The 15,104-nt window shown below is 40.5% G+C and overlaps 3 protein-coding genes across 4 annotated transcripts in view; 2 read left to right on the top strand and 1 right to left on the bottom strand.

The window, feature by feature from the left end:
* The window catches only part of LOC130427280 (E3 ubiquitin-protein ligase SH3RF3-like), a 43,793-nt gene extending 42,014 nt beyond the window's left edge, over positions 1–1,779 (top strand). For both annotated transcript variants that reach the window (XM_056754608.1, XM_056754606.1), the window contains exon 10: positions 1–1,779. This exon is cut by the window's left edge and continues 827 nt beyond it. The gene's annotated coding sequence lies outside the window, so the exon portion shown is untranslated.
* Positions 1,780–3,179: 1,400 nt separating this feature from the next.
* On the bottom strand, positions 3,180–11,593 carry septin10 (septin 10). Its single transcript, XM_056754631.1, has 10 exons — positions 11,455–11,593; positions 10,834–10,948; positions 9,803–9,998; positions 9,531–9,717; positions 8,119–8,280; positions 7,894–7,990; positions 7,575–7,743; positions 4,316–4,448; positions 3,896–4,080; positions 3,180–3,699 (listed from the first exon to the last, which is right to left on the bottom strand). The coding sequence occupies exons 1-10, from the start codon at positions 11,482–11,484 to the stop codon at positions 3,684–3,686; spliced, it is 1,290 nt and encodes a 429-aa protein (XP_056610609.1). The 5' UTR covers positions 11,485–11,593; the 3' UTR covers positions 3,180–3,683.
* A 563-nt stretch (positions 11,594–12,156) lies between these two features.
* Positions 12,157–15,009, top strand: sowahca (sosondowah ankyrin repeat domain family Ca). Its single transcript, XM_056754654.1, is given in 2 exon segments — positions 12,157–12,364; positions 12,367–15,009. Coding segments are annotated over 2 exon segments (1,494 nt in total). The 3' UTR covers positions 13,653–15,009.
* Positions 15,010–15,104: the final 95 nt, after the last annotated feature.

Raw genomic sequence — 15,104 nt, 5'->3', positions numbered from 1 at the left:
CTAAAGAACACAAAGATTTCTGATGCTGTTTTATCCCTATTCATGGAAAGTGCAACATTGTTGTGTTTTGACTGAATTCTGCCTCACACACACACACACACACACACACACACACACTTGTATTGAGGCTCAGTGATGTCTTTGATGTGGAGGAACAGAAGTGTTTGTGTTTAGCGCCCTCTGCTGTGCTTAGATCAAACTGTGAAAAGTGAAAGATCAGCAGATGAAATGATTCTTACAGCCTCTTCCTCTCACGTCATTCGTGTTCGCAAAACTCGATCTGGTGTTTAATGAAGAGCAGATCTGAATGATAATGGCACAATACAGATGTGATATTGAGTGAATGTAATGAATGAATCGCATGAACACGTCCAGCTCAGAAACTCAATTCAATTTTATTCATATAGAGCTTTTCACGATGTGCATTGTTCCAAAGTTGCTTTACAGGAGAAAAAATAAGAAAAACAGAAAAAAGGTCAAACACAGCACAGTGCATGGTGTAAAGTGTATCACTGTAAATCTGACTTCTATTCTGCATTAGGAAAAGTAAGCTTGAATTCAGGACCATTCATTTTCTCTTGTATCCGTTGATAAAGTAAGATTTGTATCATTTCTGCAGATGAAAGCAACACAATGTTGGTGTGGATTGAGTGGTGGGGGGTGAGTTACCTGTCCTGGATGTGTTTTCATTAGATTCTTTCAGTTCTTTATGACAGTAAATGTTTACAGAGTTGCGAAACTAAAATGTGAAGCACAATGTCTCTAATTCATTTTCAATGATGGTTGTTTCTTTAAAACTGTGTGTGCATGCATCAGAGTTTACAGCATCAGACGTCTTTACAAATCCAGTTTGACAGGAGAATTTAAGGCCTTGAGATGAGTTCTGAGACGTGAGGTGACGCATTTTTAAGTCCAGCGGGAGATCTTGAAGCACAAACTCAGTGAAGCACATGCAGAAGTCAGAAGAGAAGATGTTCATGAACACTGACATTGACAAAACCAGAAGTCAGAAATAATTTCTGCTTCATTCTGGGACAGATGGACGTCTTTTCACAGCATAAAACACTTTTAAAAACAGGTGTAAAGTTTATTTTATTGGACGAGAGCATGTGTTTGTAGAAAGCGCCCTGTGTGATGGTTGGATGTGAAGACACACGTCTGTTCAGTGTTGATCTGATGATGGAGCGCATCATTCAGTGTTGACGTCCATGATCTGACTTTCTCTCTGTTGCTTTCGATGGATTCCTGCAGTGTTTCTCATGCTTCTGTATGTCGTGATCATTTCCACACGGCTGTTTTGTATTCGCACATGTTGGAGATGATGAGTGATGGAGACGTCAGTCACAGGTGCTGCTTTTACTCTTGAACATGTGTTACCAGCATCCACTGAGAAACATTCACAGAAATCTCAATCTGTCTCGTTATTCTCACCCTCATGTGCATTTGAGCCTGTATTATGTCCTGAAATGCAAATATCATAAATGGTGTGAAATATTCTTAAAACAGAATCAGTTATTTGCTGAAGATTTGCTGAAGAACAGAACACTGGAGAGTAAATGAGATCAAAACAATGTGAGTATTTCAGATGTTTAAAGATTATCCAGTTTATATTTTCTCTTTGTGTTTGCCAGAAAAAGAGCAGCGTAGCATACAGGTTTGAAGGACGTGAGGGTGAGTAAATGATGACAGAATTGTAATTTTTGTCTGAATTATTTCTTGACAGCATGTAATCTCATGTCTGATAATCTGTGGATTTTGGAATAAAAGAGTTTATATTAATATTATTATCATGTATTTATACACTATTGGTGCTGGAGGGGAGATGTTGAGGAATATTTCCTCATGAAACTTCTCTCTGCTATTTGACATTGAATTCATTTGAACATTGTCTTATAAACAGATTATGATTTGTTTTCTTTCATGTCAGGTACATTTTAGCAATAAATGCCTCTTGTTTCAAACATGATGATGTATGTTATTCAGACAGGAACACTTGTCAACAGGACATTTTTATTGTATGAAAATAATCTGTATGCAGGTGTCGGCTGTGATGTTCAGATCTGATCGCTACACAGATCTCACAAAACTATTCTTCATCAAAGAACAAGTGCAGAGAACTCGCTTGGTTTCTTTCTTTCTCCTCTTATACAGAACCCAGATGAAGAATAAGGATGGAGAACGACACCTGATTTGTGCCTCTCCGTGTTAGGTGGAAACTAAATCTTAATGCTTCTCATCATCAGTGTCAATGAAACTCTTATGTAATGGAATCGATGCTCCACATGAATCCAGCAGAACATTTCTTCATTATTAAAATGTCATAAATCATTCATAAGGTTTCATATAATTATGACTGCGCATTGATTTATTACTTGGACTAATTTGCTAATGCTTGAGTGTGGCGACATGAACTGTTTTAACTCACATTAACAAATCAATCCATTCTACAGATTCACTGAGGAGAATACAGACCACAGCAACACATTGTGTTTATACTGATTTCTGTTATATACTATACAAAGACTGTCTTCTGCTCTCTCTCTCTTTTCTCTCTCTCTCTCTCTCTCTCTCTCTCTCTCTGTGGTTGTGTCTCATCTGTTGTTCAAGTGAAGCACAATCTTGTAATAAGAGATTTCTAGTCTTCTGCCGCAGACTCAGACAAAACCAATATTCAGCTGGACATCTGTCAATGACTGACTATCTAAATGCAAATGTAGGCGATTATTTCAAAAACTCTTGACACCAGCCAAGTTATTTCAGTTCAGTAAAATATTTTAGATAAACATCAGACTGTCACTGCAGCATCTAAGCATTATAGTCGTCTTTTACGTGTTTTGAGCTCAATAGTTCTCAACAGGTTTGACTTTAGGTTTCGTCATTTAACATCAAACTAACCTGAATAGAATCTGAAGTGTCATACTGTCAGAATTTGAGTGTCATAATCAGAAATGTAGTTGCACCTCAAAAATTTCATTATTAATAGACAATATAAAAGGTCAACTAATAATAATTATCTAGGGAATAATTCATGTGTTTTGCTTTTGTGAAAATGTTTACACGCTTGACTATATCTCCTTTAATCTAAATTATTTTCTGTGTTATTTGAGATAAAAATGAAACATTTCTACAAGTAATTAAAACATTAACATGAGCTCAAAGTTTCATCATGCGAGATCCAGTTAGCAGAAAAATATGTTTATTTGGTTAAACATCACCCAAAATAACACTGTTTAAATACATGTAACATGAGTATAAAATGTAGAAGATTAATGTGATAAAGGTAAACATTTGTTTGTAGTAAATTGTATCATTTTAATGTTTATATCCCTCCTCAACCAGTAAAAAAATCCACCCAATAGAAGAAAAATGATAGATAAACATTTTCTCACCAGAGCTTCGCATTTGATAATTCACTACATCAACATCATTTCCATATTCTACACAGTGTGTGTGTGTGTGTGTGCTCTCTCACTGTCTTTACATACAGTACCATAAAAACAGCTTACAGTAAACACAAAACATAGGCTGGTGTGTCTTACAGTCAATTTACTTTATATTTAATATAAAAAGAAACAACTGAATGAAAGATCAACTTAAAACATGATATATATAACACTATAAACATTGTGTTTATGAATCGTAACAATTCCAAGATCCCTTAAGTTCATCTGGCTCGTGTCCAATCACATGAATCCAGAACTGAAAACAGAAAACAATCTTAAACAAACTCAAAGTAGAACAATTACCTGCCCACAAATGATTGTCTGATTTAAATGAGCAAAACCATGTGTTGTGTATGTGTTAAAGCACCCTTTGGTTCTCCAGAGGACAACGATGTTTCGATTCCTCATTTCTTTATTTACACATGCCACAGAAGATTGTGTGTCATACTCACTTCTTGCGATCTTTGTCTTTCTTGTTGTTGGCGCTGGGGTTAAAGGCCTGAGCCTGGAGCAGCTCTGTGGCAGTCTTGCGTTTGTGAAAGACGCCCATCTCCTCCTCCAGAGTCCTGCGCTTCTCCTCCAGCACGCCCTTCTCCTCCGCATGCAGTCGCTTTAACTGCTCAAACTTCCCCTGTAGCTGAAGACAGCGCCGGCAGAGGGCGACACACACACACACACACACACACGTGACTATACCACACGCAGAGTCTCAATACAGATGTGAGGAGTTTCTTCACTGATGTCAGAGCACAAATCAAAGGTATTTCATCTCATTTCATATCAACAGAATATGTGCCTTTTCTATAATGATATATATGCTTGAAGTAATCAAATGACTTGGTTTTTAATGTGTGTGTGTGTGTGTTTTATACCTCTCTCTCAGCATCTTTAAGCTCCGCCTCTTTCTCTTTTACTCGCTGGACGAAGGTTTGTCTCATTTCCTCCTCTCGTCTCTGCAGCTCACCCAGAAACTCCAGACGCTTCGCCTCATACGTCTGCTGCAGACTGCCGACACACACACACACAGATCCTGAAACTCTTCAGTTTGTCTTCGACAAGAATTTGAGATTTCTTGCTGCAGTGTTGGTAAGTGAACATTATCTTCATTAAACTCATGATTATATGTTGTTATGAGACAGAGTGAATCAGTGTCTTGTTCTCGTCTCTCATGAAGAAATGTCTGATGTAAATGTTGAGCATGAGGAGGGCTGAGAATCTAACTTCAGCTGTTTTTAAAAGCACACATGGAATGTGAGGAATGATCTTCTGAAGGAGCTTCAATAAATCCTCTAATGCTCAGATGCTTTTGAACATGTGTGACTCTCTTCCTCAACACAGACATCTCATGATTTCAGAAGACACATGTCATGATTTCAGAAGACACGTGTCATGATTTCAGAAGAGACGTGTCATGATTTCAGAAGACACGTGTCATGATTTCAGAAGACACGTGTCATGATTTCAGAAGACACGTCTCATGATTTCAGAAGACACGTGTCATGATTTCAGAAGACACGTCTCATGATTTCAGAAGAGACGTGTCATGATTTCAGAAGACACGTGTCATGATTTCAGAAGACACGTGTCATGATTTCAGAAGACACGTGTCATGATTTCAGAAGACACGTGTCATGATTTCAGAAGACACGTCTCATGATTTCAGAAGAGACGTGTCATGATTTCAGAAGAGACGTGTCATGATTTCAGAAGAGACGTGTCATGATTTCAGAAGACACGTGTCATGATTTCAGAAGACACGTGTCATGATTTCAGAAGACACGTGTCATGATTTCAGAAGACACGTGTCATGATTTCAGAAGACACGTCTCATGATTTCAGAAGAGACGTGTCATGATTTCAGAAGACACGTGTCATGATTTCAGAAGAGACGTGTCATGATTTCAGAAGACACGTGTCATGATTTCAGAAGACACGTGTCATGATTTCAGAAGACACGTGTCATGATTTCAGAAGACACGTGTCATGATTTCAGAAGACACGTGTCATGATTTCAGAAGACACGTGTCATGATTTCAGAAGAGACGTGTCATGATTTCAGAAGACACGTGTCATGATTTCAGAAGACACGTGTCATGATTTCAGAAGACACGTGTCATGATTTCAGAAGACACGTCTCATGATTTCAGAAGACACGTGTCATGATTTCAGAAGACACGTCTCATGATTTCAGAAGACACGTCTCATGATATCAGAAGACACGTGTCATGATTTCAGAAGACACGTCTCATGATTTCAGAAGACACGTCTCATGATTTCAGAAGACACGTGTCATGATTTCAGAAGACACGTCTCATGATTTCAGAAGACACGTGTCATGATTTCAGAAGACACGTCTCATGATTTCAGAAGACACGTGTCATGATTTCAGAAGACACGTCTCATGATTTCAGAAGACACGTCTCATGATTTCAGAAGACACGTGTCATGATTTCAGAAGACACGTGTCATGATTTCAGAAGAGACGTGTCATGATTTCAGAAGACACGTGTCATGATTTCAGAAGAGACGTGTCATGATTTCAGAAGACACGTGTCATGATTTCAGAAGACACGTGTCATGATTTCAGAAGACACGTGTCATGATTTCAGAAGACACGTGTCATGATTTCAGAAGACACGTGTCATGATTTCAGAAGACACGTGTCATGATTTCAGAAGAGACGTGTCATGATTTCAGAAGAGACGTGTCATGATTTCAGAAGACACGTGTCATGATTTCAGAAGACACGTGTCATGATTTCAGAAGACACGTGTCATGATTTCAGAAGACACGTGTCATGATTTCAGAAGACACGTCTCATGATTTCAGAAGACACGTCTCATGATATCAGAAGACACGTGTCATGATTTCAGAAGACACGTGTCATGATTTCAGAAGACACGTGTCATGATTTCAGAAGACACGTGTCATGATTTCAGAAGACACGTGTCATGATTTCAGAAGACACGTGTCATGATTTCAGAAGACACGTCTCATGATTTCAGAAGACACGTGTCATGATTTCAGAAGAGACGTGTCATGATTTCAGAAGAGACGTGTCATGATTTCAGAAGACACGTCTCATGATTTCAGAAGACACGTGTCATGATTTCAGAAGAGACGTGTCATGATTTCAGAAGAGACGTGTCATGATTTCAGAAGACACGTGTCATGATTTCAGAAGACACGTCTCATGATTTCAGAAGACACGTGTCATGATTTCAGAAGACACGTGTCATGATTTCAGAAGACACGTCTCATGATTTCAGAAGACACGTGTCATGATTTCAGAAGACACGTCTCATGATTTCAGAAGACACGTGTCATGATTTCAGAAGACACGTCTCATGATTTCAGAAGACACGTCTCATGATTTCAGAAGACACGTGTCATGATTTCAGAAGACACGTCTCATGATTTCAGAAGACACGTGTCATGATTTCAGAAGACACGTCTCATGATTTCAGAAGACACGTGTCATGATTTCAGAAGACACGTCTCATGATTTCAGAAGACACGTCTCATGATTTCAGAAGACACGTCTCATGATTTCAGAAGACACGTGTCATGATTTCAGAAGACACGTGTCATGATTTCAGAAGAGACGTGTCATGATTTCAGAAGACACATGTCATGATTTCAGAAGAGACGTCTCATGATTTCAGAAGACACGTCTCATGATTTCAGAAGACACGTCTCATGATTTCAGAAGACACGTGTCATGATTTCAGAAGACACGTGTCATGATTTCAGAAGACACGTGTCATGATTTCAGAAGACACGTGTCATGATTTCAGAAGACACGTGTCATGATTTCAGAAGACACGTGTCATGATTTCAGAAGACACGTCTCATGATTTCAGAAGACACGTCTCATGATTTCAGAAGACACGTCTCATGATTTCAGAAGACACGTGTCATGATTTCAGAAGAGACATCTCATGATTTCAGAAGAGACGTGTCATGATTTCAGAAGAGACGTGTCATGATTTCAGAAGACACGTGTCATGATTTCAGAAGAGACATGTCATGATTTCAGAAGACACATGTCAAGATTTCAGAAGACACATGAGTAATAAACACATCTGTTAATATGACTCATTATACACGTGTGTGTGCGTGTGTGTGTACCTGACGGGTTTGGATTCGGGGTCAGTATCTTTGAAGCCCATCTCCTCTAGTTTACAGCGTCTGTAGAGCTCATAGTGTCGTGTGTGTGTCTGTTCTCTGAGATCCTCCATGTTCACACAGATCAGCATCTCTCGTAACTTCACAAAATCACAGTGATTCTCGTTCTCAACTACACAAACAAAGACACACAAACCGTGATTATAAACATCTCACTGGAAGAGACCAATGAGCGCGAGAAGGAAACAAAAACTGAGATCATGATGATGATGTTACTGTGTGATGTGATGAGGATGTTTTGTGTGTCCGTGACATCACTCACCCTGCACAACACCCCACGGGTACTGTCTCGCTTTCACCATCTTGTTCCCAATGTTCACCTCCTCTGTACTCCCAACAACAGCGAAAGGAAGATGACCCTAAAAACAAGCAAATCAAAAGAAAACTTATCTGCAGCCTCACAACAAACCGTTCATCAAACACACACAGATGAACTACACAAAGAAGAACTCTTTTCTGAAACACTCCTTCACATTTGGAGACTTACGTTCATGGCAGTGTTGATCTTGGCCACGGTTTCATCATCGATGGGAAACTGATAGATCTGCACACCGTTGCTCACCAGCTCACTCATGATCTTGATCTTGAATTTGTGTAGCTCACTCTTGGAGATTGTGTCGGCTTTAGCAATGACAGGAATGATGTTGACCTGAGGACACGAGCAGAGTTATGTTCACACTGATCTACATCAAAGACTGAAATACACTTCCCTCTCATCATCATCTGCAGACAGACACCCAGTGTTCACATGTACTCATAATAGGATTTTGGCAATATTGTGATTACACTTCACACCTCATGTAAACACAATCATTTGATCACATGGGCTTAGGCATGGGCCGGTATGAGATTGTGACGGTGTGATATCCTTTAGCAAAAGTTTCACGGTAATAGAATCACAAACTAAAATGTGTCATTTTCAAATGTGTGCGTGTACAAACAACAACTGGACACAAATACATTCATAGAACATATGTATGTCTTGTAAACATAAAGCCTTAAAATGATAATACTCTTTCAATAAATGTATTTTTGTCATAGCCCATATATGAGGCCTAAACATCAAACATTACATCACATGACTTAATGATGTGTTTGTGTAAACTCAGCTCATACCTTACGAACGCTATCACCGGAAATTTGAGTTGTTTTGAAACCTTGACTCTCTCAAACCTCTGTATAGCTTGAAACCGTATACAGCCCATGCCTACTCACAGTGAGCATAATGGAAGTAACACATTTACATTTAGTCATTTAGCCGACACTTTTATCCAAAGTGACTTACATTGCTTTATCCTATACATTTTACATATGTATTTGCAATCCTCTGGAATCGAACCCACAACCTTGCGTTGTTAACACAATGCTCTTACCACTGAGCTACAAGAAACACATGTAGTGTAATGTAATTGCATTTATGCTGCTCTGACCAAGCTGCGCATGAGCTTCTGTCACCCACCTAACGTGTAAATTGATGGTAAACATGAGAGTTTTAACACAAGTTTAACAAAAATGCATAAATGTAAGTCGCTGTCGGCAGTCTCTGCTCACTACCTTCATCATGGCGCGCTCATCATCCACATAACGCAGTTTTGAATTTGACAAATATATTAAAATCACACCCCTGCTGTACACGAGATCATGGTGTGTTCTGTGTATTATAGCAGATAATCACAGTAATCAAACTTCCGTGTAAACAGAAGCAAAGCATTGTTCTCATGTCATGTAAACATGTGACTGTGATTAAGTTCTTCCTGGTTGATTTCAGATCATCTGACTCTCTATCACAGATTTATGTTCTCTGGTCATCATATTTGTCAAGTGAGATCATGTGTGTTGTGTTTCACACTCATTTCAAACAGACCACTGCAGTGATGTTGTGTAAAAGGACCCACTGACCTTACTGTCCAGTTTCTTCATCGTGACCAGATCCAAAGATTTGAGCGAGTGACCGGAGGGAGCGATGAAATAGAGACACGCGTGAATCCTGGAGTCGTGGTAGTTGTGTAGAGAGCGTTTGATCTTCAGCTCCTCTTGTAAATAAGATTCAAACTGTGTGTCGATGTAATCCACGATGTGCTGGTAACTGTACCACCAGAAGACACGTCACGCTCACGAAAACAACTCAAATTATTAGGATTTATCAAACATTGAGAGAGAAGAGAACAAACCTCTCCTGCTTGTTCATTTGATCTCCAAACCCAACTGTGTTCACCACCGTGAGCTTCAGACGGACGTTACTCTCCTGAAGATCGTACGAATGAGCGCGCAACTTCACCTTCGGCTCGAAATGAGAAGACTCGAAATTCTCAAAGTTGGTGTTGAAAAGAGTGTCCATCAATGTTGATTTGCCAATACCCGTCTCTCCTACAGGAGAGAGAGAAAGAGAGAGAGAGAGAGGGGGAGAGAGAGAGGGGGAGAGAGATGGAGCGAGATGGAGAGAGAGAGAGAGACAGAGAGAGAGAGAGAGAGAGGGGGAGAGAGATGGAGCGAGATGGAGAGAGAGAGAGAGAGAGAGAGAGGGAGAGAGGGGGAGAGAGATGGAGCGAGATGGAGAGAGAGAGAGAGAGAGAGAGAGAGAGAGAGAGAGAGAGAGAGAGAGAGAGAGAGAGGGAGAGAGGGGGAGAGAGATGGAGCGAGATGGAGAGAGAGAGATAGATTTAATTATTCTTTTAAATACTGTTAATGGTATTAATTTTAAATTAAATAATTTTGAGATTTCAATGCAGCTTTAACTTCTTCACCCAAAAATGTAAATTCTGTCATGATTTCCTCTCCTTTCAGTTGTTCCAAATGTGTATAAATGTCTTTGTTGTGATGAACACAGAGAAAGATATTTGGAAGAATGTTTATAACCAGACAGATCTCAACATCCATTAACTCCCATAGTAAGAAAAATGACTTTATCGTTTTTTATTCTGTTGAACACAAAAGAAGATATTTTGAAGAATGTATGACAGCAAACAGTTCTGCAGCAGTTTTGACTAACATTGTTTTTTTCTTACTATGGGAGTTAATGGGTGTTGAGATCTGTCTGGTTATAAACATTCTTCCAAATATCTTTCTCTGTGTTCATCACAACAAAGACATTTATACACATTTGGAACAACTGGAAGGTGAGGAAATGATGACAGAATTTACATTTTTGGCTGAAGTACCACTTTAAAGATTATAGTGTTTCATGTTGTTGTTGTTTGCTCACCAATGCAGAGAATATTGAAACAGAATCCTTGACTTGTGGATTTATTCACCAGCTGATCCGGCAGACTGTCAAAACCCACATGACCTGATAAAGACAGAGGACGAGCACCTTTATCCTGTAAAGACATCACAGAAACACACAGATTGAGAAATGTTTCATCACTGTCACAACTAAATACTACAGTTAGTAACTTACATGAATAAAGTGTCATTACTGCAGTTTACTCAATATACTCAAGTGTACTACAGTATGTTTTATGTAGGGGACAAATTTAGTTTCTAACAAGTCCGACGAAAAACAGAGTTACTGTTAAAATATTATAAGATTTCAATTTTGATAAATAACCAACACGTCATGATACCGTTGAAACTAATGCATGATATGTTTGGGTGTTATTCATATCATTCAGAGTGATGAATAGATATATTTACGATAACACAATTCCTTCCAGTGAAAATGTGCGGTGATTAACGGATCAGATCAATCAGATGTTTGTATGTAGATCGGACGCTGAAATGGCTCGAGCGCGGGACACTCCCAAGCGCGCTCTCGCCAACTCACTCCAACTTCACTGAAACGGGGAAAGACGCCGAAACCGGAATGTGTCGTCCGCATACGTACCATCTGTCGAACCACATCAGAAGACGCCATTTACACGCAAGAAAAAAATGAAGTTTTGCAAAAAATCTCTTTAGTTTCTGATGAAAGTCAAAAGTTAGTGTGATCCGCCTCGTCCAATAACTTCCAGCTGACAAACCACTGGGAACAGCTGCGCTACCATTTCACTGTCTTTGGGAGGGTTTTGTCTCAAGTGAAGTACGCAAAACATGATGACCTTGGACTGTATTGAATGTCTATGGTCATTTATCTAAGAAATGTTTTTTAACACAATATGCAGTTTACAAGTGTCGCTCATTTCAATTAATTAACACAGATTACGTTTGGTGGCTTTTGAACCCCCACCGCTGTTGCAAAGTGGTATGTCCCATGTTTCGATCCGCCTCTTTTAATTCCTCAGTGGACGCGTTGGAATGAGAAGCCATCTTGGCTCAACGTAGCGCGATTGGGCGGCGTTCATGCGCAGAGTAATTGAGCCACAATGACCGTCAGTGTACTCCAGTTTCACATGAGTGATTATGTTCTCCCAGAGTTGCTAGGATGCAAAGATCATTATAAGCGCAATGGCCCCACTGTCTGCACCCAAAGCCATCTCACCTACATCCTAATGAGGACAAACAATGCGTTTACTTGCGATTTATCGATGTCAGCACTTAAAAACGAGACAGGCGCCCTGATTTATTATTGTTTTAAAGATATTATATAATGGCAACGGAATGCACGCAAGAATCCGTTCTGGACTTTCTGTTGGAAAACGGAGGACGAGTGAAAAACAAGGTCTTGGTTGAGCACTTCAAAGTCGTTCTGAGTGGCGACAATACTAAGAGAACGCTATTAAAGGAGAGATTTAAGCGCTTTGTTGACAACGTCGCTTATGTAAGCAGGAGGATGGAGAGAAAGTGGTCCGTCTGAAGAAGAAACACCGAGAGATGCGGAGCGCGCGCGCGCAGGGTGGCGATAAAGACCTCGACAGAGGAGTGAACGCGATACAGTTCAAAGAGACTGAGAGGACCAATGGAGAAATAACTAGAAAACACGACATAATGCAAGAAACTGAGGCGTCATCGGACTCGAATATGATCGTCGCCGAACGCGAAACGTCCGATGCGTTGTGCATATCAGACATCGCGTTGACTGAGAGAAGCGATGCGATTTCCGACGAGCAGAGGTCGCGTGACAACATCAGTGACACAAATTCAAATGACGACACTGGAAAACTGGACTCCAGGTCAGGAGAAACTCCACACACATCCCAGATCCGGAGGAGAACATCCAGAGGATCTCAGCGCAGTCTGCTGCTCCTGCTGGCCTCCTCCGAGGATGCTCAGGACGGTCCGGGTGACGCGACGGGCACCGACGGGACCCCTAAAGGCAGCCGCGCGACTTTCATTGAGCTCATGAAGAGCAGTTCTCCACAGGTGCGACGTTCGCTCGTGCACCGCACCTCTCAAGAGCACATATCGGCCACGTATCACTCGTCCGTGGATGAGGATTGCGCCTGCGTAACACTAGACCCGCTGGAGCACGAGTGGATGGTGAGCACGGCAGACGGCGAATGGGACACCCTGCAGCGTCTGCTCGGGTGCGAACCCACGCTCATCCTGAAGAAAGACTTCGTCACGGGCTTCACGTGTCTGCACTGGGCGGCCAAGCAGGGCAAACACGAGCTGCTGGTCGCGCTGGTCAACTTCGCCAAACAGCACGACGTCGCCATCAACCTGAACGCCCGCTCGAGCGCAGGGTACACCCCGCTACACCTGGCGGCCATGCACAACCGCATTGAGGTCATGAAGCTGCTCGTGGGCGCTTACGACGTGGATGTGGACGCCAGGGATTATAACGGGAAGAAAGCGGCCCAGTACCTGCGGGCCACCGTCACGGGTGACATCAAAGACATCATAGGGGCCTGTGGGAGCTCGGACGCGGCGAGTGCGTCCGGTGTTGGTCGATGGTGGCTTCCTAAAGTCCTGCCGTCCAACCTGAACCCGCTGCGGCTGTTAAACCCACCGGAGGAGCCGGTACCGGACGGGCAGGTGAAACCTCGCGCGCTCTACCGGAAGTCGTCCATCGGCCGCAGGCTGCAGAGAAACAGATTCAAGACGCAGATCGTCCACAGCACTTCATTCAGAGAGAACGACGAGAGAGAGGATTCACTCAAGAGTCCCGTCAAAACAAGACCCGTGTCTAATCTCTTCGGTTGAAGCCGAAATGTTACAATCATTTATAAAAGAGAAATAACATATATGTATGGATATATATATATATAAAGCCTATGCAAATATAAGAAGTGCTGTAACCACACCCCCCCCCACAAGACGCAACAACAATAAGGCATTTATGCAGGATTTTTATTAATCAAATCTGTCATCTTCTCGCCCTTAAAGTATGTCAAAGCTGCAGTGAAAAGATGTTTTAGTTTTGTATTGTTTTAGAATATAGTGCATAACTCTTTTTATTTTCTCCTTTTTTTTTTACAATCATTTCCTTTTTAATGTTTCATAGAAACAGCACTTGGTACAACATGAGGGTGAGGGGGGTAAATCATTGTCATTATTAGCTGAAGATCAACTGCACCGTGGGTTGATGGTCTAGAGGTCTCTGTCTGTTACTGATCTGCTTACTGGAACAAACTTATACTGACACAGTTTTTAAAGCAATGTTTTAGGAGATATATCATGTGCAGTGATACAGATCATTCTTATTTCACACACACTGTTCAAACGGGCACACTAATGCACTTTGTGTTTAAATTGTTGTGTTTTTATTGTCTTTGTAGCATGTTTTTTATGACTGTTATCCTAGAAATGTGAACATGACCTCAGTGTTGATATGGACATGTGAAGCTGCTGACCCATTGATGAGGCACTTTTAGGTAATCACAAAAGAATTGTGAGTAATGTACCAAGTTTTTATGTTTTTAGAATGTCAATATATGAATTAACAAGACCATCATGAAGCAACTGCACTTGTAAGGAAAGACTCTAAATCCCAGTAAAAGTGCTAAATGTCTTTTGATTCACATTTTTGGTATCTGTATACAGTGTTTGAAATCATATTTATGGCTTTTATCAAAAGTGACTTACAGTCCATTTAAGGTATATTTTTATCGGTGTGTGTGTTCCCTGGGAATCAAATCTACAACCTGCTGCACTGCTGGATATGTGCTTTCTCAACACACTTACCAATGATAAACCTTTCTTCAATCATATCGTACAGAAGATGACCACGAAATATACGGTATATATATTTGCCCAAATACACATTTCAATTATTTACTCATAAAGCACAAATAAACACAACAAAGGTTGATCGCTTTGCTGTAGAAAGGAGGAGAAAAAGAACATAACCAGCATAATACAAGATAATACACAACTAATTATAATGGATTAAATGCACGGATAAGTAGATGAGACTGTAGATTAATTTAGACACCATGAGGAACATCAAGACCGTTAATGTCACATCATTCCTACAATTTATTCCAGTGAGACACAATCCAAAACATGTTAACAGTAATTGTAATGAATGATTTATAAAAATAAATAACGTTTAAAGCTGTTCCCAGACCTAATGTTTATGAAGAACACATATACTGTAGTTAAATCTATATTCATCGAAGGTGGATCTTATGCTTCTGTTGTTTTAAGGAATAC

Source organism: Triplophysa dalaica, chromosome 8 (assembly GCF_015846415.1).
Source record: "Triplophysa dalaica isolate WHDGS20190420 chromosome 8, ASM1584641v1, whole genome shotgun sequence".
Taxonomy (NCBI): Eukaryota; Metazoa; Chordata; class Actinopteri; order Cypriniformes; family Nemacheilidae; genus Triplophysa; species Triplophysa dalaica.
The sequence above is the reverse complement of the archived record's forward strand: the minus strand, read 5'-3'. Positions and strand labels throughout refer to the sequence as shown.

Excerpts from the sequence above, each read along its gene's own strand:
- septin10 (XM_056754631.1), bottom strand. The coding sequence starts at position 11,484 with ATGGCGTCTTCTGATGTGGTTCGACAGATG. Across the intron at positions 8,281-9,530 it reads TGAAGAAACTGGACAGTAAG|GTCAACATCATTCCTGTCAT; the intron begins GTCAGTGGGTCC and ends TCGTGTCCTCAG. Across the intron at positions 7,991-8,118 it reads AGATCAACACTGCCATGAAC|GGTCATCTTCCTTTCGCTGT; the intron begins GTAAGTCTCCAA and ends GCTTGTTTTTAG.